This window comes from Doryrhamphus excisus, linkage group LG5, assembly GCF_037039965.1.
Source record: "Doryrhamphus excisus strain RoL-2023G ecotype Guam linkage group LG5, RoL_Dexc_Guam_v1.1, whole genome shotgun sequence".
NCBI classification, from domain to species: Eukaryota; Metazoa; Chordata; class Actinopteri; order Syngnathiformes; family Syngnathidae; genus Doryrhamphus; species Doryrhamphus excisus.
This window is the reverse complement of record NC_136361.1, coordinates 5764959-5788203: the sequence shown is the minus strand read 5'-3', so window position 1 is coordinate 5788203 and position 23245 is coordinate 5764959. Positions and strand designations below refer to the sequence as shown.

General features: G+C 39.4%; 1 protein-coding gene across 1 annotated transcript in view; it reads left to right on the top strand.

The window, feature by feature from the left end:
* Positions 1–20536, top strand: part of prkdc (protein kinase, DNA-activated, catalytic subunit) — a 69969-nt gene extending 49433 nt beyond the window's left edge. The window contains exons 58-86 of the mRNA XM_058060910.2: positions 62–236; positions 303–500; positions 581–693; positions 1788–1919; positions 2007–2186; positions 2273–2481; positions 3740–3878; positions 3961–4149; positions 5427–5651; positions 5732–5840; positions 5907–6009; positions 6087–6249; positions 6339–6513; positions 6855–7048; positions 7922–8105; positions 8196–8356; positions 10299–10510; positions 11778–11865; positions 12201–12344; positions 12538–12745; positions 12852–12919; positions 14881–15101; positions 15168–15260; positions 15326–15415; positions 16447–16518; positions 16593–16794; positions 18399–18587; positions 18655–18794; positions 20133–20536. Coding sequence (XP_057916893.2) covers positions 62–236; positions 303–500; positions 581–693; positions 1788–1919; positions 2007–2186; positions 2273–2481; positions 3740–3878; positions 3961–4149; positions 5427–5651; positions 5732–5840; positions 5907–6009; positions 6087–6249; positions 6339–6513; positions 6855–7048; positions 7922–8105; positions 8196–8356; positions 10299–10510; positions 11778–11865; positions 12201–12344; positions 12538–12745; positions 12852–12919; positions 14881–15101; positions 15168–15260; positions 15326–15415; positions 16447–16518; positions 16593–16794; positions 18399–18587; positions 18655–18794; positions 20133–20337 — 4581 coding nt within the window. The 3' untranslated portion in view covers positions 20338–20536. The remainder of the gene's footprint in view (positions 1–61; positions 237–302; positions 501–580; positions 694–1787; positions 1920–2006; positions 2187–2272; positions 2482–3739; positions 3879–3960; positions 4150–5426; positions 5652–5731; positions 5841–5906; positions 6010–6086; positions 6250–6338; positions 6514–6854; positions 7049–7921; positions 8106–8195; positions 8357–10298; positions 10511–11777; positions 11866–12200; positions 12345–12537; positions 12746–12851; positions 12920–14880; positions 15102–15167; positions 15261–15325; positions 15416–16446; positions 16519–16592; positions 16795–18398; positions 18588–18654; positions 18795–20132) is intronic.
* Positions 20537–23245: the final 2709 nt, after the last annotated feature.

Sequence of the window (23245 nt, the reverse complement as noted above, 5' to 3'; positions counted from 1 at the left end):
AATGTTTTTTGTGGGATTTGTTGTTGCAGTGGACTGATTTATTTATTTTTTTTTTTTACAGGATTATTTAATTGATTCCAACTGGCGCTTCAGGAATACAGTGATGACTCCGATGTTCGTTGAAACCCAAGTGTCTCAACTCCCTGAGAGTGTGGCGCCATCCCAGTCAGGGGCCGTGAGCGGGAAGCTGCGAGCTACTCAGACCACGCTTGAGTTCACCCAAACCCAAGCACCAGGTACCACTTAGGAATCACGATTTAAAAAACTTTCATCCACTGACCTTCTATAAATAACATTTTCAGGTCGACGCTCGGCATATAACTGGCTGACCGGCAGCAGTGTGGACACCCTGGCCGACTACACGGTGTCTGATTCCTCGTCACTGTTGGTGTTTGACAAGAAAGCAGCGAGGCCAAGTTCAGCACGACGACCAGTGGGTGAAGGCTTTGGTCGAGGGCGCCTCACTGCATCAACGGACGAGGTGGACAGTAAAACCAGAGGTAAGTCCACCTTTTTATTTTCACCATTCAAACTTCTTTAAGAATGCCACCCTGAGTCTAAAAAGTCTTTTTTTAAACAGATGACAATGAGAAACGGCAAAAAATCCTTCAATTAAGACGGCGATTTCTTAAGGACCAGGAGGAGAGCCTGATTTTTGCACAAAAGGAGGTCCAAAAACAAAAACGACTCAAGGTAATAAAGACCCATTGATCCATCTGTTGTTGTGTGTGTGTGTGTGTGTGTGTGTGTGTGTGTGTGTGTGTGAAATGCAAATGCAACCATGTAGAAATAGCAATGACATGCAAAGAATAATGTAATGGTAATGGTTTAATTTCATTTGAACATGCATCAGATTACACTTGAATGCATCACATAATCAGGTCACAGTTCCACATGTCCAAAAGGAGTAGGAAGAAACAAAGCTTATTAAATCCTACCCCTCCATCTGGTACTTTTACAATCAGTAACTGTTACATTTGTTCACTTCCTACTTTCCTAATATAATTAAATTATTTTCTAAATTTTAACTTTATTTTATTTTTTTTTTTCAATTTTATTTAATTTAATTTTTTTTTTATAATTTATTTTTTGTCACGTACCAAAGTATGAGGTGATAACATACTAGGTTAAATAGGTTAAATAAAAGGCAAATTAAGTATTAAGTCAGGAATTTTACTTTATTTTTTAAATTATTTTTATTTCTTTTATATTTATTTATTTATTTATTTTTAGATGTTTTTAATTTATTTTTTTACAATTTAGATTTTAGAAATAAGGAGTTGGTATGTTCTCTGTAGGCGGCATTATGAATTATCCTTACTGACCTTACTGACTGTTACATTTGTTCACTTCCTGCTTTCCTAATATATATATATATATATTTTTATTTTTTTATTTTTTTATTTTTTACTTTATTTTATTATTTTATTTCTTTTATATTTATTTATTTATTTATTTATTTATTTAGATTTTACAAATAAGGAGTTGGTATGTTCTCTGTAGGTGGCATTATGAATTATCCTTACTGACCTTTTTTGCAGTACATTTAGCGAGTGAAGATTGCTTTTGTAGTTATTAGCCCATATTTCCACACAATAAGTAAGAAAGAGCAATAAAGAGTGTGGAGTAATGTATATCTGAAAGGCTCATTAAATGGCCAAATTGGTGCCAGTGCAACTGTAGGAGAAACACTGTCCTTTATTATGGGTGAAATATAATAATTATGCCGAAAATTGGCACATTACAGAACCACTTTTTGAGAGTTGTTTTTTTTTTTTTGTCCACAGGAGCAAAAAGCCGATCAGAGGCTGCGAAAGGAGGCTCAGGTGACTCTGTATCGGAACTACAGATTGGGAGACTTTCCAGATATCCAAATCCCTTGCAGTAATCTCATTGCCCCCCTTCAAGCGGTTGCACAGGTGACCCTGCCACGACGGTCCCCGGTCCAGCATGCCACCGTGCCACAATGTATGTCACACATACCGATAACCATTGTTCTTGTGTAGAGGGATCCGATTCTGGCCAAACAGTTGTTCAGCGCCCTATTCAGCGGCATCCTTCAAGAAATGGAAACACATAAAACTAGACAAGAGGCAGCAGAAATAAAAGAGAACCTTCGATGCACCATGAACCAATTCCTCACCAAGAGTACACTCTGCTTCCCACCATTTATTGCATGTGTGCAGGTATGCCCATATGTAGTTTCTTATATACAGAAAGTGCATATATTATTATGCATATTTCCTTTATACACAAATATGTCTGCCTGTAGGACATGTGCTACCAGCATCGAGACCTTCTTCACATCGATCCAGCACACATCAGCTCCACCAGCTGTGCGAGTCTCCAGCAGCCGTCGGGCATCCTGCTGTTGGAAGAAGGTTTGCAGCATCTTAGCATCCAGGATGAACCTCCTGCCAAAAGATCTAAAGGGCGCATAGAAATCCCCCCGGACACCAACAAATGGGTGCACCTTGCAAGGTAACTGACCCAGACACAGTACGCTGGTTGACCTCTAATTTCCAGGGTCAAATACAATATTTTGGAAATGTATTTTAATTTTTATGATAGATTACAGCAAATAAACATTAAAATGTAAAGATTGTCCCGGAACCTAAATAAAACTAAAATCATGCTGTTGGCTAACAGCAGAAAGGACACCTGCAAATAGACAGTGTAGACATTGAAATTTCTGGGGATCACAATAGATGAAAATATGAGCCGGAAACCTCATATTACAAATATACAACATAAGGTGGCCAGAAATATTTCAGTATTAAACAAAGCAAAAAATTAGTTCTCAATCAGAAATCACTCCACACTCTTTATTGCTCTCTGGTTCTACCATATCTTACTTATTGTGTGGAAATATGGGCTAATAACTATAAAAGCAATCTTCACTCGCTAAATGTACTGCAAAAAAGGTCAGTAAGGATAATTCATAATGCCGCCTACAGAGAACATACTAACTCCTTATTTCTAAAATCACAAATACTTCAACTTGCTGGTATACTTCATAAAAAATGTTTTTAAAAATTAAAACATTTAAATTAATATAATAAAATAAAAGTAAAATAAAAAATAATAATAATAAATAAAACTTTAAGTTTATTAGGAAAGCAGGAAGTGAACAAAACATCTAAAAATATAAAATGTAAAAAAATTAAAAAAAAATTTAAATAGTAAATATATATGTATATGTATGTATTAGGAAAGCAGGAAGTAAACAAATGTAACAGTTACTGATTGTAAAAGTACCAGATGGAGGGGTAGGATTTAATAAGCTTTGCTTCTTCCTTTTTTGTTTATTTACTTAATTTGCCTTTTATTTAACCTATTAACATATTTAACCTAGTATGTTATCACCTCATACTTTGGTACGTGACCAAAAAATTAATTATTAAAAAATGAAATTAAATAAAATTTTAAAAATTAATAAAATAAAATAAATAATTTAATTAGGAAAGCAGGAAGTGAACAAATGTACCAGTTACTGATTGTAAAAGTACCAGATGGAGGGGTAGGATTTAATAAGCTTTGCTTCTTCCTACTCCTTTCGGACATGTGGCACTTTGAACTGATTATGTGATGTATTCAATTGCAATCTGATGCATGTTCAAATGAAATTAAACCTATATTTTGTAACGCCACTAATACAGATTGTACAATGGATTAATTTGCTTTTTTTGTAAACATTTAAAAAAAAAAAATAGATTAAATGTTCTGTTTTGTCCTGCAGGCTTTACAGGGATTTGGAGGATTACGATGTTGTTCGTGGCATCTTTGCTGGTAAAGTTGGAACCAAGTCCGTCACCTGTGCCGCACTACAAGCCGAAGCCAGCACCGACTTTGCTGAAGCCGCTAAACTCTACAATGAGGTACTGGATTTGTTGATTTGTTCATCAAACTAAAAAAAGTCTTCCACTTCTAAACAATATTTCTCCCAACACTCCTTACCAGGCGCTTAACACAAAAGACTGGACTGACGGCGAGCCCACCGGGTCTGAGAAGGACTTCTGGGAAATAGCTGCAATGGAAGCCTACAGCCATATGAATGACTGGAAATCTGTGCAGTACTGCTCCACGGTCAACATTGATGAAAATACCCCACCCGACCTTCAAAACGTGTGGCTCGAACCCCTCTACCAGGTAAGTGAATTGACGTTTTACAGAGGAAGTTTCTCGTGAGTAAATTTTTTTTTTTTTACAGTAAAACCTCTTTTCTTGCCATCTACATGAAGTGTATGCATATTTATTAAAAGGGACTTATTAGGCTCACTTTCAGCCCTTGTATATTGAGTCGTGGACCCCTATAGTGCAGCTACACATAGAAAACTTTCTAGATCTTCCAGAATCTGCACCTATTCCAGTTGTATTTCCTTGGATTTTCGAAACGATCTGTTTTAATTTATTTCTCTTTTATTGTGAAATTGCGTCATCACGTCTTTATACATCTTGCTTAAAAAAAAACAAAACGTAAAAGACATAAGTATGTTTTTGGAATTGGGTGTTTACAATTGAATGCATCACATAATCAGTTCACAGTTCCACATGTCCAAAAGGAGTAGGAAGAAGCAAAGCTTATTAAATCCTACCCCTCCATCTGGTACTTTTACAATCTGTAACTGTTACATTTGTTCACTTCCTGCCTTTCTGATTTTGTTTTGTTTTGTGTTGGTTTTGTGTTGTTTAGTTTCGTTTTTACTTTAGGTTTAAGTTTAGTCACATACCGAAGTACGAGGTGATATGACCATACAATGACATAATGGGTACCATAGTAACTGTCAATATAGTGATATATATATATAATAATAATAATAATAATACATTTTATTTGTATAGCGCTTTTCAAGATATTCAAAGACACTTTACAAAAGAATGAAGTTGAATAGAACAAGTAAACAGAATGAAAGACACCAAAATACAACATTCATTGGTTAATACACAGTTAAAAAAGCGGGGCGGGGCACAGCAGTCAGATATAAAAGGTTAGACATTAAAAACAGATTTAAAGAGGTGGGTTTTGAGTTGTTTTTTGAAGGTGGGAAGGTCAGGGTCATATATATATATATATATATATATATATATATATATATATATATATATATATATATATATATATATATATATCACATCATGACTAGTTGAAGACTCTTCATCCTTGTATTTAGCAAACATCAACTGCTTGTATTGTTTCTTGAATTGTCTCATCGTTGTGCATTGTTTGAGTTCCTTACTCAATCCATTCCATAGTTTGATATACAGGTCTCTAATAATGCTAAAAAACATATTTCCAAGGTTGTAAACAATTTTTCTCTGCAAATATATTCCATTTATAATCCTGCTTTGCAGAAATTCACTTATTACGATTGAGTGTGGAACCAATAAACCACAATAAACGAGGGATTATTATTTTTTTGTTGTAGGACATGTACCTGCCGCACATGATCCGAAGCATGCTCAAGCAGCTTCAGCTGGGTGACAGGAACCAAAGTCTTCTCAGCTTCATCGACCAAGCCATGAGGGTGGAAGAGCGCAAAAAGCTGCTGGAGAGTCATTACAGCCAGGAGCTCAGCTTACTGTACATCCTGCAGGAGGACTACGACCGCGCTAAATACTACACCAACTCCGCTATGCAGCTCTTCATGGAGGTCTTTGAAGACCAAAAAGAACCACAGATGATCATTACCGTGCATTTTATGACTTATTCTGCTTTACTCGTTCTTTCTAGAGTTACTCAAGCGTGGATACGTTACTTTCGCAAAGCCGTCTAACCATCCTGCAGTCGGTGCAGGCCTTGACGGAAATCCAGGACTTCCTGCACTTCATCAGAGGAGAAGGTAAAGAAGGTAGGCAGGGTTCCGCTGTACATACATAACTAATATTTCATATCAACCGCGCTTTAGTGTCCTTGAAATCCCTCAATCGGCTCGTCAGTTTATGGACCGAGCGATATCCTGATACTAAAGTGGATCCAATGAACGTGTGGGATGATATCATTACATCACGGTGAGGAACCCAAAAAAAAAAAAGGTCTTCCGATTTCAAAATGAGACCACCTTCTTCTTCTTGCTTGATTTATTCAGATGTTTCTTCCTGGACAAAATCCGAGAAAAGCTCCAAAGTCACGAAGACGCCGATTCCATGGATGTGGATGGCTCTGAAGACCATACAGCGGACCTGGACACGCTAGTAAACAACTGCAAGTTCCACATGAAGCTGCACATGGCTGATAGCGCAAGGAAGCAGGTGCACTTACCCGACACTGATGATGATGATGATGATGCCTTCACGTGTCCGCCTTCATTCTAAACATGGAACATTCACCTTGCTTTCAGAATAACTTCTCCGTTGCCACCAAGCTGCTGAAGGACCTTCAGAGAGACGCCAAAACAAAGAGACGGTGGCTGCAGGAGTGGGTCCACGCTTTTAGCCGGTTCAGCCACAAACGCAGCCAATCCCAGGGCCCGTTGGAGCAACTCAGCGTCATGTTGAAGACCGTTCCACTTCTGGGTAAGCCGGGCCACATGAATGTGGTTTCGAGTCGATGCGATACCAAAGAACTCAATTTTAGGTCTCATCTGACTACATCTAATTCTGCAAAGTCACTCAAGAACACATTATAATGGGACCGGCTGTATTTTGTAGCTTATTACATCTCCGTACAGTAGGTGGCAGTAACTCTCCATCTTAACACACCTTACATGGAGAAGAAGAGAAATCTCGTAATTTTCACTTTTTAATCTCACAAATATGAGTCATAACTTCAACTTTTCATAATTTTTTTTCATGGCAGCAACAGGCTTCCATAAGAATGTGGTCTTCACTTTAAAAATATTGTTTTTTTCCTGCAGAGGACCTCCAACCCGACTGCCAAAACGCAACATCTGAAGTGTACAGACACCAGAAGATCCTCCAAGGAACGTCTTTCCAAGTCATGGCCGCGGCTGTCGGCAAAAGCCCCTCCGTTTTGGAAACCATTGAAGCCGACAAAGCGCAAAAAGTCGTTCAGCTTTCAAGAAGCGCTTGGCCCGTTCAAGATATGAAGGTATTGAACCTCTCCCCCAACAACACTTAAAGTCATCATCTCTGTGTGGACTTTGCATGTTCTCCCGGTTTTCTCCGGGTACTCCGGTTTCCTCCCACATTCCAAAAACATGCTAGGTTAATTAGCGACTCCAAATTGTCCATAGGTATGAATGTGAGTGTGAATATTTGTTTGAAAATTGGGTGCAGAAAAATGTAAAATATATATTATGGGAATAAATTATAAATGACAATTATAAAACAGCTGTACTGTATAAAGTCAAAATATTATGAGGAAAAGGTCACATTGTAACAAAATAAAGTTTATCCGTCTGATGTTTATCGGTACTGATGTTTATCCGCCCGATGTTTATCGGTACTGATGTTTATCCGTCCGATGTTTATCGGTACTGATGTTTATCCGTCCGATGTTTATCGGTACTGATGTCTATCCGTCCGATGTTTATCGGTACTGATTCTTATTTTTCATTTTTTCTTGTTTTTCAGGAAAAATGAGGAAAAAATGAGAAATGAAAAACAAAAATTTAAAAAAAATGACAAAAGTAATCCGATTACAAAAGTAATCAGACCAGGCTTTGAAAAGGCCTTGACCAGGCCTTGATTACTTTTGTAATCGGATTACAATAGTAATCAGATTACTTTTGTAATCGGATTAACACATGTGTTCACTCCACCACAGACATACGTATGTCATGTTACATATATTGCTATCGGCTGATATCGGTATCGGAAATGGAGAGTTGGACAATATCGGCATATCGGTTTTTGGCAAAAAAAAAAAAAAGCCAATATCGGACATCCCTACTTCTTATGGGTTACATGAGTTTTATGTTTACATTTACTTGTGTTAACTTGGCTGATATTTTCCCTGCAGGAGGTGGAAGTGGGGTTACAAATGCGAGCGCTGGCGTTACTCTGCGACGGCACCAGAAAAGCCGATGAAGAGCTGGAGACTACGGAACGGCAACATGTGGACACGGGCAGCATTATTGAAACGTACATGTCTTTAGCCGATTTCTGTGACAAACTGCTGCGACAGGCGGATCAGGGGGACACCAGTGAGTTTTTTTTTTTGTTTTGTTTTTTTTTTTTTATAAATAAATGAGGCCACTCCTTCCAGACAAAATGGCTGTTGAATTGTGTTACAGGAAGTGAGTTCCCAGACCTTTTGGCACTGCCAGTGCATGTAGTGGGGAGCATGTTAAAAGCACTGAAAATGAACTCTGAGGACGCCCGTCTGAAGTTCCCTCGTCTGCTACAAATCATCGAGTTGTACCCCTCGGAGACACTAGACCTCATGACAAAGGAGGTTAGTGTGATAGGAGTCAAAAACCTACAATGTACCTTGTTGTGTGATGTCGTAATGTGGGGAAGACTTGCAGTTCACCCAGTCTAGGCACATTTATTTAGCTTGGCTGAGAAACTTATCGAAAACACTAAAAAAAAATATAATTAAATTGGGAAGAAAAAAAAAAGAATGACTTGACTTCCCAAAACACCAAGAAAAAAGGTATTCGCTCACATCACTGAAATCTAGTCCTGCAGCGTACTGCAGTACTGCATATTTTTAAAAAAAGATTAAAGACACACATTTTTAATCAGGCTTTTAACTAATATTTTTAAACTTTTCTTATGTTTTTATCTTTTTAGTCCTATTTTATGCTCTTAGTCTTCAGCTTTTAACTCCAGTGTTTTGTTTTTATCTTTTTAGTCCTGTTTTATGCTCTTAGTCTTCAGCTTTTAACTCCAGTGTTTTGTTTTTATCTTTTTAGTCCTGTTTTATGCTCTTAGTCTTCAGCTTTTAACTCCAGTGTTTTGTTTTTATCTTTTAGTCCTATTTTATGCTCTTAGTCTTCAGCTTTTAACTCCAGTGTTGTGTTTTTATCTTTTAGTCGTATTTTATGCTCTTAGTCTTCAGCTTTTAACTCCAGTGTTTTGTTTTTATCTTTTTAGTCCTGTTTTATGCTCTTAGTCTTCAGCTTTTAACTCCAGTGTTTTGTTTTTATCTTTTAGTCCTATTTTATGCTCTTAGTCTTCAGCTTTTAACTCCAGTGTTGTGTTTTTATCTTTTAGTCGTATTTTATGCTCTTAGTCTTCAGCTTTTAACTCCAGTGTTATGTTTTTAGCTTTTAGTCCTACTTTATGCTCTTAGTCTTCAGCTTTTAACTCCAGTCTTTTGTTTTTATCTTTTAGTCCTATTTTATGCTCTTAGTCTTCAGCTTTTAACTCCAGTGTTATGTTTTTAGCTTTTAGTCCTATTTTATGCTCTTAGTCTTTAGCTTTTAACTCCAGTGTTGTGTTTTTATCTTCTAGTCGTATTTTATGCTCTTAGTCTTCAGCTTTTAACTCCAGTGTTATGTTTTTAGCTTTTAGTCCTACTTTATGCTCTTAGTCTTCAGCTTTTAACTCCAGTGTTTTGTTTTTATCTTTTTAGTCCTGTTTTATGTTCTTAGTCTTCAGCTTTTAACTCCAGTGTTATGTGTTTAGCTTTTTAGTCCTGTTTTATGCTCTTAGTCTTCAGCTTTTAACTCCAGTGTTATGTTTTTATCTTTTTAGTCCTGTTTTATGTTCTTAGTCTTCAGCTTTTAACTCCAGTGTTATGTTTTTATCTTTTTAGTCCTGTTTTATGTTCTTAGTCTTCAGCTTTTAACTCCAGTGTTATGTTTTTAGCTTTTTAGTCCTATTTTATGCTCTTAGTCTTCAGCTTTTAACTTCAGTGTTATGTTTTTATCTTTTTAGTCCTGTTTTATGTTCTTAGTCTTCAGCTTTTAACTCCAGTGTTATGTGTTTAGCTTTTTAGTCCTGTTTTATGCTCTTAGTCTTCAGCTTTTAACTCCAGTGTTATGTTTTTATCTTTTTAGTCCTGTTTTATGTTCTTAGTCTTCAGCTTTTAACTCCAGTGTTATGTTTTTAGCTTTTTAGTCCTATTTTATGCTCTTAGTCTTCAGCTTTTAACTTCAGTGTTATGTTTTTAGCTTTTTAGTCCTATTTTATGCTCTTAGTCTTCAGCTTTTAACTTCAGTGTTATGTTTTTAGCTTTTTAGTCCTATTTTATGCTCTTAGTCTTCAGCTTTTAACTTGAGTGTTATGTTTTTAGATTTTTAGTCCTATTTTATGCTCTTAGTCTTCAGCTTTTAACTCCAGTGTTATGTTTTTAGATTTTTAGTCCTATTTTATGCTCTTAGCCTTCAGCTTTTAACTCCAGTGTTCACTTTGTCACAGGTGGTTAAAATGTGTTTTTTGTGTTGTAGCTGATGTCGGTCCCCTGTTGGATGCTGATTGGTTGGATCGGTCAGATGGTGGCCCTTTTGGACAAGCCTGAAGCTGTGGCCGTGCAGCATTGTGTGGAGCAGATCGCCCAATGTTACCCCCAAGCTCTGGTTTACGCTTTAATGATCAGCAGCGAGAGTTTTCACTTTGAGGACTCGGCGACGGGATACCGGCAGCAAGAGTTTGTCAGCAGGTAATATAACACCAAAATATCATTTTATTATGGGCTTGCTCATCACTGAGCAAGCCCATATTGTTATTCCTTGTGGTGTTTAGCAATTATTATATCTTAATCTTCCCATTTTTGCGCGCGTAATGCGGCCAAAACCGCAAGAAGGACCCCCCACACACAAAACGTTCAAAAATGGGCCACTAGATTAGGTACACCTGTTCTATTGTTTAGAACAGCCACATTCCAGAGAAAACGAGAATTTACAGACTTTTCACAGCCTTGTAGCTCAGCCATACGGCCATGATTTACTGCTCATTTTTTTAGATAAACTTCTCAACTCTCTCTGTGGCTAAATGCTAGTTGCTAGCATGTTAGCATTTAAGATAATTTACTCATGTCTAAAGGCAAATACACACATGACATGATGTAGGGAAGTTATAGGACAACCTTGGCACTTTCTAACCTTGAGGCCCTCTTGCTAGGTGCTAGCATGATGACTGTTAGCATGTTAGCATTTAAGTTAATTTACTCATGTTTAAAGGCAAATACACTCATGGCATGATGTAGGGAAGTTATAGGACAACCTTGGCACTTTCTAACCTTGAGGCCCTCTTGCTTGGTGCTAGCATGATGACTGTTAGCGTGTTAGCATTTAAGCTAATTTACTCATGTCTAAAGGCAAATACATGGAATGATGTGGGGACACTATCGGACTGCCTGGACACTTTTGAGACTTGAGGCTGTCTTGCTAGGTGCTAGCATGATGACTGTTAGCATGTTAGCATTTAAGCTAATTTACTCATGTCTAAAGGCAAATACACACGTGGCATGATGTGGGGACACTATGGGACTGCCCCAAACTTTTCGGGACCTGAGGCTGTCTTGCTAGGTGCTAGCTTGGTAGCCTTTAGCATGTTAGCATTTGAGCTAATTTACTAATGTCTAAAGGCAAATAGACACATGGCATGATGTGGGGACACGATGAGACTGCATCAACCTTTTCGGTGTTTGAGGCTTTCTTGCTAGGTGCTAGCATGGTAGCCGTTTGCACACCGGGCCCGAGGTTCACAGCACAGGTGGCAAGCCCATCAAAATTTCTGCTGGAATTTTCTAGTTATTATTATTATGGTTATTGTCTGTAGGGCTGCCTTATATTATTAGCGCTGATTCTAAGATATTTGTGACGTTTTGAGTCAAAAGTTGAATTGAGTTGAGTTGTCCCACAGCCCAAAGCAGTCGAGTACCACTGTTGTAGAGAGATTATGCTAATATTGTCATATATCACCAGGATCATGAGCATGTTGGATAAAGGAGGAGCCGTGAAGAACTTTGTGGATGCGCTGCAGCAGCTTACAAATCCTGATATGATTTTTAGGGTAAGTTCCACTCCCCTTTTTTTTTTATCCATGCATTTGGTTTTTTTTTGTTTTGTTTTTTTAAATATATACCATATTTTCTGGACTATAAGTCGCTCCGGAGTATAAGTCGTTTGTTATTGCTCATGTCACTGGTACAGGGCAACAAAATGCAGTTAGCATCCAACCAGAAGTGCAATTTTATAATTTTATATATATATTTTTTCATTTATAAGTCGCTCTGGAGTCGCAGGAACAGCCAACCTGTGAAAATAAACTGCGACTTGTAGTCCGGAAAATATGGTAATTAGTGTGGTTTTTTTTAAATAATTTTTTTGGTCATTTTGTCCATGCAGGATTGGTGGGAAAATGTAAAAAACGAAATGGAAAAACCAGACTTGGACAAGGAGAAAATGAAGAACTTGTACAACGAGATGCATTCTTCGCTCGGGGATTGCAAAAAAGACGGCCATGGGACATTTCGCAAGAAATTTATCCAAGTTTGTAATTTATTTATTTTCTATATAAATTATATGCTGTTTTTTTTGCATTTTTTAATTGTCTTAAACAAAAAAAAGTAAAATTAACATCCAAAGGATCATTATTATACAATTTAAATAAAATCTATTATGTATGATAATATGCTGTTTATAAATGTTTGAAAGTCTAACCCTAATGATATTTATTTTGCAGAAATTTGCCAAAGATGTGCAAAGTTTACTGGGAGATAAAGGCACCAAGCTGTTTGAGAAAAGGAAAGACAAGACCTTTCTACGTAAAGTGGATGACCTAGCTAGGTCCATGCAGGGGTACCAGAAGGAACCCGGCAACCTGAAGGAGTATTCACCATGGCTGAGTGCATTCCAGGCGGATGCGTTCAGGAACGAGCTGGAGATCCCTGGTTGGTACAACAAAATCTATCAATCGCACATAGTTAGCGTCCTTTAGGGGGATGACTGTTTTCGGTTCTTGACGTTGAACTTGTTGCCGGTATTTTGTCTTTTTAGGTCAGTATGATGGCAGATCCAAACCTTTACCGGAATATCATGCCAAAATAACGGGCTTTGACGAGAGGGTATGTATTGGTAGCCTTTTAAGAGGTGATGATGCAACTCCACAATAGAAGAGAACATGTTCGGTGCAGTTTTAAGCCAAATCTCAGCAGCAACGAGGAAGCTAAAAGGCACCTCGGCGTGTTGAGTTAAAGGGGAATCCATCATCCGCAATCATTATGTGAAAAATGAACACATATTTCTGTGTATTATAACACAAGAAAACAAGTTAATATGAGCTAGCTAATAATGTACATCATTGGGACACACCCGTTTTGGATGTTTTCAAGGTTTCATATACATGCGTCAAATACTCTTGCCGTATTTTGATGATTTAAAACGTTACCGAAACTTTTTTTCCTCACCGTATTTATACATATGCTTATGCTAGTTCCATAGATACAAGCGACAACACTTAAGATATGTGCTCCGGTCCTCAGGTAAAAAAAAAAAAATTCTCACAGCAAACGAGCATCTTGAGTCTTTGTAGCGAAATTGTCTGCGATTGACGCGTAGAGTAGCACTTAGCGAGCCGTCTTGTTAGCTCGCCAGATAAATATGGTTTTACATGTTAGTTGCTACAATAATAATACCGCTGTAGCTTGGTTAATATATGTCAGGTAAGTAAATGAAACACTGTTGCCGTTTTTTTTTTTTGGTTTAATTTCATTTGAAGATGCATCAGATTACAATTGAATGCATCACATAATCAGTTCACAGTTCCACATGTCCAAAAGGAGTAGGAAGAAGCAAAGCTTATTAAATCCTACCCCTCCATCTGGTACTTTTGCAATCAGTAACTGTTACATTTGTTCACTTCCTGCTTTCCTAATATAGTTTGGGTTTTTTTTTTTGGTTTTTTTAAAATTATTTTTAATATTTTTTTTATATTATGGATATACGTATTTGCTTAAAATGTAGATTTTTTTTTCTTAAATTTTGTTTTCTGTTAATATTTTCACTTTATTTTTTACAGGTTCCATTTCCCAACTGTTTCATGTTCCTGTATATTTTGGATTTTGTAATTATGACTTTATTTCCAAAATATTTTGAGATTATTCTCGTAACATATCATTTGCAGCAACTTTTTTTTTGCTTTTGTCAGAGTTAAAAATATATAATTTTTTCTCAGAATATTACAGGTTTATTTGCTTGAATTCTTTTTTTTTATTATTATTATTATTACAGCTGTTTTTTTTTACTTTCACCTTTCTTCCTGTAGTACAGGAATATTTTGTAATATTTGTAATATATATCTGTAATATTTTGACATTATTCTCATAACAACCTAATTTTCTCTTTTGGTTTTTGTCAGAATTAAAAATATATTATTTTTCCTCAGAATATTACAGGTTTATTTGCTTGAAATGTTTTTTTTATTATTTTTTTTAGAATACAAGTTTTTTTCGATACAAATATTCTGACTTTACCTTTTGTAAAATTACAGCTGTTTTTTCTTTTTTCTTTTTTTTACATTTTCACCTTTCTTCCTGTAGTACAGGACTACATATCTGTAATATTTTGACATTATTCTCATAACATATTATTTTCAACAACCTAATTTTTGTCAAAATTAAAAATATATTTTTCCTCAGAATATTACGTATATTTGCTTAAAATGTTGACCTTTTTTTAAAGAATTTTTTTTTCTCTGAATATTTTTACTTTATTTTTGTAAAATTACAGATGACAGTTTTTTGTTTTATTTTTTTTACATTTTCACATTTCTTCTTGTAGATTTTCTTATTTTTCCTCAGAATATTACGTGTTTATTTGCTTAAAATTTTTCCTCATGAAATAATTTTTATATAATTTCTATCTGTCCCAAGAACACAATATTCTGTGTGGCTTGATAAATCTGTCAAAATCATCAAAAATGTCCGACCGACTGCACTATATAATTTTTTATATTATCCATATTGATTAATCTCAAACCGATCCGAGTTTTGTGTACCACTTTAGTTTCCGAATTCCCGCCCCGCAGGTAAAGGTGATGTCGTCCCTTCGCCGTCCGAAACGTCTGATCATCCGTGGCGACGACGAGCGTGACCACCCTTTCCTGGTCAAGGGCGGCGAGGACCTCCGTCAGGATCAGCGTATCGAGCAGCTTTTTGCCGTCATGAACATTTTACTGAACCAAGACTCCGCCTGTGCTAACCGAGGCCTTCAACTCCGAACCTACCAAGTCATCCCCATAAATACACGGTATTGGGTACTCATGTATTTTCTTCAAGTACTATATTTATGTAATATAACAAATAATACTTACAGAATTGGTCTGATTGAGTGGATGGAGAACACATGCACCCTAAAGGAGTTTCTCTCAGCCACCATGACTGAGGAGGAGTCCCTCAGGGCAGCCAGGTGAGTATTTTTTAAAGTGTATTTATATGAAAAGTACTTCATTATAATATATTTCCTGCTTAAAGGTCTGTTGACATGTACAACAAGTGGCTGTCCACGTTTGCGGCGCCAAAATCGGACGTTCACATCACAAAACTTTACGTTTTGTCGTACATGTAAGTACCATGACACTACTACATTTACTACTACTACATGTACTAGGCTTCGATAACCGGGTAGGCTACGATTACCGGGTAGGCTACGATCCCATCCAACAAAAACTCTCCCGACCAAATATTTGACATAATTTTATGGCTAATTTTATACAATTAAAAAAAAAAAAATGCTATGCTACTAAAATATTATTTTTCTTCATAATATTACGAGCTTATCTGCTTAAAATATTGACTTTTTTTACCCTTAGAATGACCTTTTTCTCTATTTTGACTGTCCCCTCATAAAATTATTAATTTTATTTTTTGACTTTCACCTTTCTTCCTGTAGTTTTTTTTCTATGCTACTAAAATATTATTTTTCTTCATAATATTACGAGCTTATCTGCTTAAAATATTGACTTTTTTTACCCTTAGAATTACCTTTTTCTCAATATTTTGACTGTACGCTCATAAAATTATTAATTTTATTTTTTTTACTTTCACCTTTCTTCCTGTAGTTTTTTTTTCTCTCGTAAATCAGACTTTATTTTCGTAATATTTTGACATTACTCTCAAAACATAACATTATCAGCAACCTCATTTTCCAATTTTTTTGTTTTTTTCAGTAAAATTTTTTTTATTGTATTGTACTAAAATATTATTTAACGTCAGAATATTACGGGTATATTTGCTTAAAATGTAGATTTTTTTTTTCTTAAATTTAATTTTTTTACAGGTTCAATTTCCCAACTGTTTTCACGTTCCTGTATATTTTGGATTTTGTAATTATGAGGTTATGAGATTATTATCGTAACATATCATTTGCAGCAACCTAATTTGTTTTTTTTTGTTTTTGTCGGTGTTAAAAAATATATTATTTTCCCTCTGACTATTATGTTTACTTAAAATGTGACTTTTTTTTAAAGAATAATTTTTTTTTTCTCTGAATATTTTGACTTTATTTTTGTAAAATTACAGCTGTTTTTTTTTACATTTTCACATTTCTTCCTGTAGATTTTCTTTTTGTAATTCTGACTTTTATTGTTTGGCAGCAAAGCAAAACGTGCTGACGCCATCAATAACTTTTCCAAAGTGTTGCAGTTTGTGCCTGGTGATCTACTCAAGTAAGTTTTTTTTTGGGGGGGGTCGGGATAAAACTACAGTACTACTACAGTGGTTTTTTTTGCTTTATTTTCAGGAGAGCTTTTCTAAAGATGTGCAACAGTCCCGAGGCTTTTCTATCCTTGCGCTCGCACTTCATCAGCTCCCACGCTTTGCTGTGCGTCAGCCACTGGGTGCTCGGCATCGGCGACCGCCATCTCTCCAACTTCATGATCAACACGGAAACGGGAGGCATGATCGGCATCGACTTTGGCCACGCCTTCGGGTCCGCCACGCAGGTACTGTAGAGTACTGCAGTACTACAGCTGCCGTCGTTCAGTACTCTCGTTAGTCACTGAAACTTGTTTGCATCAACTTGGGATTTTGTGAAACTCGAGACTTCGTCTCACGCTCGGGATTCGGGGGAACTTGAGTTTTCCTCAAGCGGTGAGTCGGTGAAACTGGTCTTTGTTGAGCACCTGTGAGTCGGTGAAACTCGACTCTTCATGAACTTGTGAGTCGGTGAAACTCGACTCTTCATCAACTTGTGAGTCGGTGACACTCGACTCTTCAACTTGTGAGTCGTGACACTCGGTCACACTCGCCTCTTCGTCAACTCGTGAGTCGGTGACACTCGCCTGTTCGTCAACTTGTGAGTCGGTGACACTCGCCTGTTCATCAACTCACGAGTCGGCGACACTCCAGTCTTTTTCAAGTCGCGAGTCGGCGACACTCGAGTCTTCTTCAAATCGCTAGTCGGCGACACGCGAGTCTTCTTCAAGTCGCGAGTCGGCGACACTCGAGTCTTCTTCAAGTCGCGAGTCATCGACACTCGAGTCTTCAAGTCGCGAGTCGTCGACACTCGAGTCTTCAAGTCGCGAGTCGGCGACACTCGAGTCTTCAAGTCGCGAGTCAGCGACACTCGAGTCTTCAAGTCGCGAGTCGGCGACACTCGAGTCTTCAAGTCACGAGTCGGCGACACTCGAGTCTTCAAGTCACGAGTCGGCGACACTCGAGTCTTCATGTCGCGAGTCGGCGACACTCAAGTCTTCTTCAAGTCGCGAGTCGGCGACACTCGAGTCTTCTTCAAGTCGCGAGTCGGCGACACTCGACTCTTCATCAACTTGTCAGTCGGCGACACTCGACTCTTCATCAACTCGTCAGTCGGCGACACTCGACTCTTCATCAACTCGTCAGTCGGCGACACTCGACTCTTCATCAACTCGTCAGTCGGCGACACTCGACTCTTCATCAACTCGTGAGTCAGTGAAACTCTGTGACAGTTTGGAGTCTTCAACTCGTGAGTCGGCGACACTCGAGTCTTCAACTCGTGAGTCGGCGACACTCGAGTCTTCAACTCGTGAGTCGGCGACACTCGAGTCTTCATCAAGTTGCGAGTCAGTGACCCTCGACTCTTCATCAAGTAGCAAGTCTTCGACACTCGAGTCTTCATCAACTCTTGAGTCGGTGACACTTGACTCTTCATCAGGTAGCGAGTCAGCGACACTCGACTCTTCATCAACTCATGAGTCGGTGACACTAAACTCTTCAAGTTGCAAGTCGGTGACGCTCGACTCTTTGTCAACTCGCGAGTCGGCGACACTCGACTTGAGTCTTCCTCAACTCGTGAGTCGGTGAAACCCGAGTCTTTCTCAACATGTGAGTCAGTGAACGACCACCAGTGTGTCAGTGAAACTCCCGGGCTGTGAAGTTCAGGAAAGTTGTTTTGGGGCCAGGACCAGATTGGTGAGAATCTGGATACGAATCTAGATGATGGCCTAAAAGGTTAGCATGGTGTTGGATGTTCATGGCGGCCTGTGTAGCGTCTCCCCAGATGTGCTCACGTTAAAGAGAGTTTATGGATGCATTGAGCGGTTTGTGTGGTTCTTCATCCCCCCCCCAGTTCCTCCCCGTGCCCGAGCTCATGCCTTTCCGGCTGACCAGACAGTTTTTGAATCTGATGCAACCCTTGAAGGAGTCGGGTCTGATCCAGAGCGTCATGGTGCACTCCCTACGAGCGTACAGGAACGAGCCGGACTTGCTGCTCAACACCATGGACGTTTTTGTCAAGGAACCATCGCTGGACTGGAAGGTACGGGTCTTTGAACGCCACTCTGGTTCTCCTCCGTCATTGGCTGCCATGTCTGCCGTTCTCACAGAACTTTGAGATGAAACAGCTCAAGAAGGGCGGCACCTGGACGGAGAGCGTGGACACCAAAGAGATCAACTGGTATCCTCTGCAGAAGGTCAGCTTTGCCAGACGAAAGCTGGAGGGTGCAAATCCGGCCACGATAACCAGGTAGGCTACGATTACGGGTGGTAGGCTACGATTACTGGGTAGGCTACGATTACCGGGTGGGCCACGATTACCGGGTGGTAGGCTACGATTACCGGGTAGGTTACGATCCCATCCAACAAAAACTCTCCCGACCAAATAGTTTGCTAATTGGTCTGCTAATTTTCTAAAAAAAAATTAAAACTTATTGTTTTTCTGTTTTGTAAAATGCTATGCTACTAAAATATTATTTTTCTTCATAATATTACGAGCTTATCTGCTTAAAATATTGACATTTTTTACCCTTAGAATGACCTTTTTCTCAATATTTTGACTGTACTGCTCATAAAATTATTAATTTTATTTTTCGACTTTCACCTTTCTTCCTGTAGTTTTTTTTTCTCGTAAATCAGACTTTATTTTCGTAATATTTTGACATTACTCTCAAAACATAACATTATCAGCAACCTCATTTTCCAATTTTTTTAGTTTTTTTTCAGTTGAAAAAAAATTAATTCTATGGTACTAAAATATTATTTTACCTCAAAATATTATGGGTATATTTGCTTAAAATGTAGAATTTTTTTTCTTAAATTTAGTTTTCTCTTAATATTTTCACTTTATTTTTTTACAGGTTCCATTTCCCAACTGTTTCACGTTCCTGTATATTTTGTAATTATGAGGTTATGAGATTATCGTAACATATCATTTGCAGCAACCTAATTAGATTTTTTTTGTTTTGGTCGGTGTTAAAAATATATTATTTCCTCTCTGAATATTACGTGTTTATTTTGCTTGAAATGTTAAAAAAAATTTTTAAGAATACACATTTTTTCTTTGAATATTCTGACTTTATTTTTGAAAAATTACAGCTTTTTTCCCTTTTTTATTTTTTTGTTTTTTACATTCTCACCTTTCTTCCTGTAATATTCCTGTAATATTTTCACATTATTCTCATAACACATAATATTCTCATTATTCCTAATTTTCCAAAAATTACTACTCTTTTTGTTTTTGTCAGTTAAAAATATATATTATTTTTCCTCAGAATATTACGTGTTTGTTTGCTTAAAATGTTGACTTTTTTTTCTTTATTTTTGTAAAATTACAGCTGTTTTTTTTTACATTTTCACATTTCTTCCTGTAGATTTTCTTTTTTGTAATTCTGACTTTATTTCCATAATATTTTGACATTATTGTCATAACATTATATCATTTGCAGCAACATCATTTTCCCAGTGACAATTTTTTTGTTTTTTTTTTTTTAATTCCAGTTGATGCTACTAAAATCCTCCATCAACTTTTGTGCTCCTTCCATCGTCGTCCTACTTGACTGTAACCAAACGTTCTATTCCCCAACAGCGAGGAGCTGAAGCTGGGCTTTGAGAAGGACTCCGCCTTCCAGGGCTTGCAGTCGGTGGCTTTGGGGACGGCGGAGCACAACATTCGTGCGGCGCTACCGCCTGCCGGTCTCACGGTGGAGAAACAGGTGGACTGTCTGCTGGACCAGGCCACGGACCACAACGTGCTGGGCAGAGTCTGGGCCGGCTGGGAGCCCTGGTTCTGATGGCACAGTAGGTCGCAAAAACACATCATCGTCATCACACACGCTGGTTTGGAATTTGATGGAGTTTTAGGTTAGAAATTCCGGAATAATTGCACTATTTTGATGGGAATGTTGAAATGGATGTTATTACGGTTAAGAATAAATGTTCAACAGTTCACAATGGCGTCTCCGCTTACACAATTCCCACTTCATCAACTTGCAAGTCGGTGACGCTCGACTTTTTGTCAACTCGCGAGTCAGCGACACTCGAGTATTCCTCAACTCGCGAGTCGATGACACCCGAGTCTTCAAGTCGCGAGTCGGCGACGCTCGACTCTTCATCAACTTGCGAGTCGGCGACGCTCGACTCTTCATCAACTTGCGAGTCGGCGACGCTCGACTCTTCGTCAACTTGCGAGTCGGCGACGCTCGACTCTTCGTCAACTTGCGAGTCGGCGACGCTCGACTCTTCGTCAACTTGCGAGTCGGCGACGCTCGACTCTTCGTCAACTTGCGAGTCGGCGACGCTCGACTCTTCGTCAACTTGCGAGTCGGCGACGCTTGACTCTTCGTCAACTTGCGAGTCGGCGACGCTCGACTCTTCGTCAACTCGCGAGTCGGCGACGCTCGACTCTTCGTCAACTCGCGAGTCGGTGACGCTCGACTTTTTGTCAACTCGCGAGTCGGTGACGCTCGACTTGAGTATTCCTCAACTCGTGAGTCGATGACACACCAGAGTCTTCTTCAAGTCGCTAGTCGGTGACACTCGACTCTTCATCAACTTGCGAGTCGGCGACGCTCGACTTTTTGTCAACTTGCGAGTCGGTGACGCTCGACTTTCTGTCAACTCGCGAGTTGGTGACGCTCGACTTGAGTATTCCTCAACTCGTGAGTCGGTGAAACTCGGTGCCACTCGACTCTTCATCAACTCGTGAGTCAGTGAAACTCGACTCATCAACTCATGAGTCGGTGACCCTCGACTCTTCATCAAGTAGCAAGTCTTCGACACTCGAGTCTTCATCAACTCTTGAGTCGGTGACACCCGAGTCTTCAAGTCGCGAGTCGGCGACGCTCGACTCTTCATCAACTTGCGAGTCGGCGACGCTCGACTCTTCGTCAACTTGCGAGTCGGCGACGCTCGACTCTTCGTCAACTTGCGAGTCGGCGACGCTCGACTCTTCGTCAACTCGCGAGTCGGCGACGCTCGACTCTTCGTCACCTCGCGAGTCGGTGACGCTCGACTTTTTGTCAACTCGCGAGTCGGTGACGCTCGACTTGAGTATTCCTCAACTCGTGAGTCGATGACACACCAGAGTCTTCTTCAAGTCGCTAGTCGGTGACACTCGACTCTTCATCAACTTGCGAGTCGGCGACGCTCGACTTTTTGTCAACTTGCGAGTCGGCGACGCTCGACTTTTTGTCAACTTGCGAGTCGGTGACGCTCGACTTTTTGTCAACTTGCGAGTCGGTGACGCTCGACTTTTTGTCAACTTGCGAGTCGGTGACGCTCGACTTTTTGTCAACTCGCGAGTTGGTGACGCTCGACTTGAGTATTCCTCAACTCGTGAGTCGGTGAAACTCGACCCTTGTGAGTCGGTGATGCCCGACTCATCAACTTGTGAGTCAGTGAAACTCGACTCTTCATCAACTCGCGAGTCGGCGACGCTCGACTCTTCAACTTGCAAGTCGGTGACGCTCGACTTTTTGTCAACTCGCTTGTGAGTCGGTGAAACTCTGTGAAACTCGGTGCCACTCGACTCTTCATCAACTCGTGAGTCAGTGAAACTCGACTCATCAACTCATGAGTCGGTGACCCTCGACTCTTCATCAAGTAGCAAGTCTTCGACACTCGAGTCTTCATCAACTCTTGAGTCGGTGACACCCGAGTCTTCAAGTCGCGAGTCGGCGACGCTCGACTCTTCATCAACTTGCGAGTCGGCGACGCTCGACTCTTCGTCACCTCGCGAGTCGGTGACGCTCGACTTTTTGTCAACTCGCGAGTCGGTGACGCTCGACTTGAGTATTCCTCAACTCGTGAGTCGATGACACACCAGAGTCTTCTTCAAGTCGCTAGTCGGTGACACTCGACTCTTCATCAACTTGCGAGTCGGCGACGCTGGACTTTTTGTCAACTTGCGAGTCGGCGACGCTCGACTTTTTGTCAACTTGCGAGTCGGTGACGCTCGACTTTTTGTCAACTTGCGAGTCGGTGACGCTCGACTTTTTGTCAACTCGCGAGTTGGTGACGCTCGACTTGAGTATTCCTCAACTCGTGAGTCGGTGAAACTCGACCCTTGTGAGTCGGTGATGCCCGACTCATCAACTTGTGAGTCAGTGAAACTCGACTCTTCATCAACTCGCGAGTCGGCGACGCTCGACTCTTCAACTTGCAAGTCGGTGACGCTCGACTTTTTGTCAACTCGCTTGTGAGTCGGTGAAACTCTGTGAAACTCGGTGCCACTCGACTCTTCATCAACTCGTGAGTCAGTGAAACTCGACTCATCAACTCATGAGTCGGTGACCCTCGACTCTTCATCAAGTAGCAAGTCTTCGACACTCGAGTCTTCATCAACTCTTGAGTCGGTGACACCCGAGTCTTCAAGTCGCGAGTCGGCGACGCTCGACTCTTCATCAACTTGCGAGTCGGCGACGCTCGACTCTTCGTCAACTTGCGAGTCGGCGACGCTCGACTCTTCGTCAACTTGCGAGTCGGCGACGCTCGACTCTTCGTCAACTCACAAGTTGTGGAACCTCGTTTAGCATCACTAATCCATTCCAAGGTCCGACTCAAACCAAAACATAGTCTTTTTTTTTTTTTTCTTTAATAACTTATAAGGTCACCGCTAAGCAAATCGAAAGCAATTTATGTAATCAAACCTTATTTATGATAGAGTGTGTGTGTGTGTGTGTGTCAAAGACCATACATAGT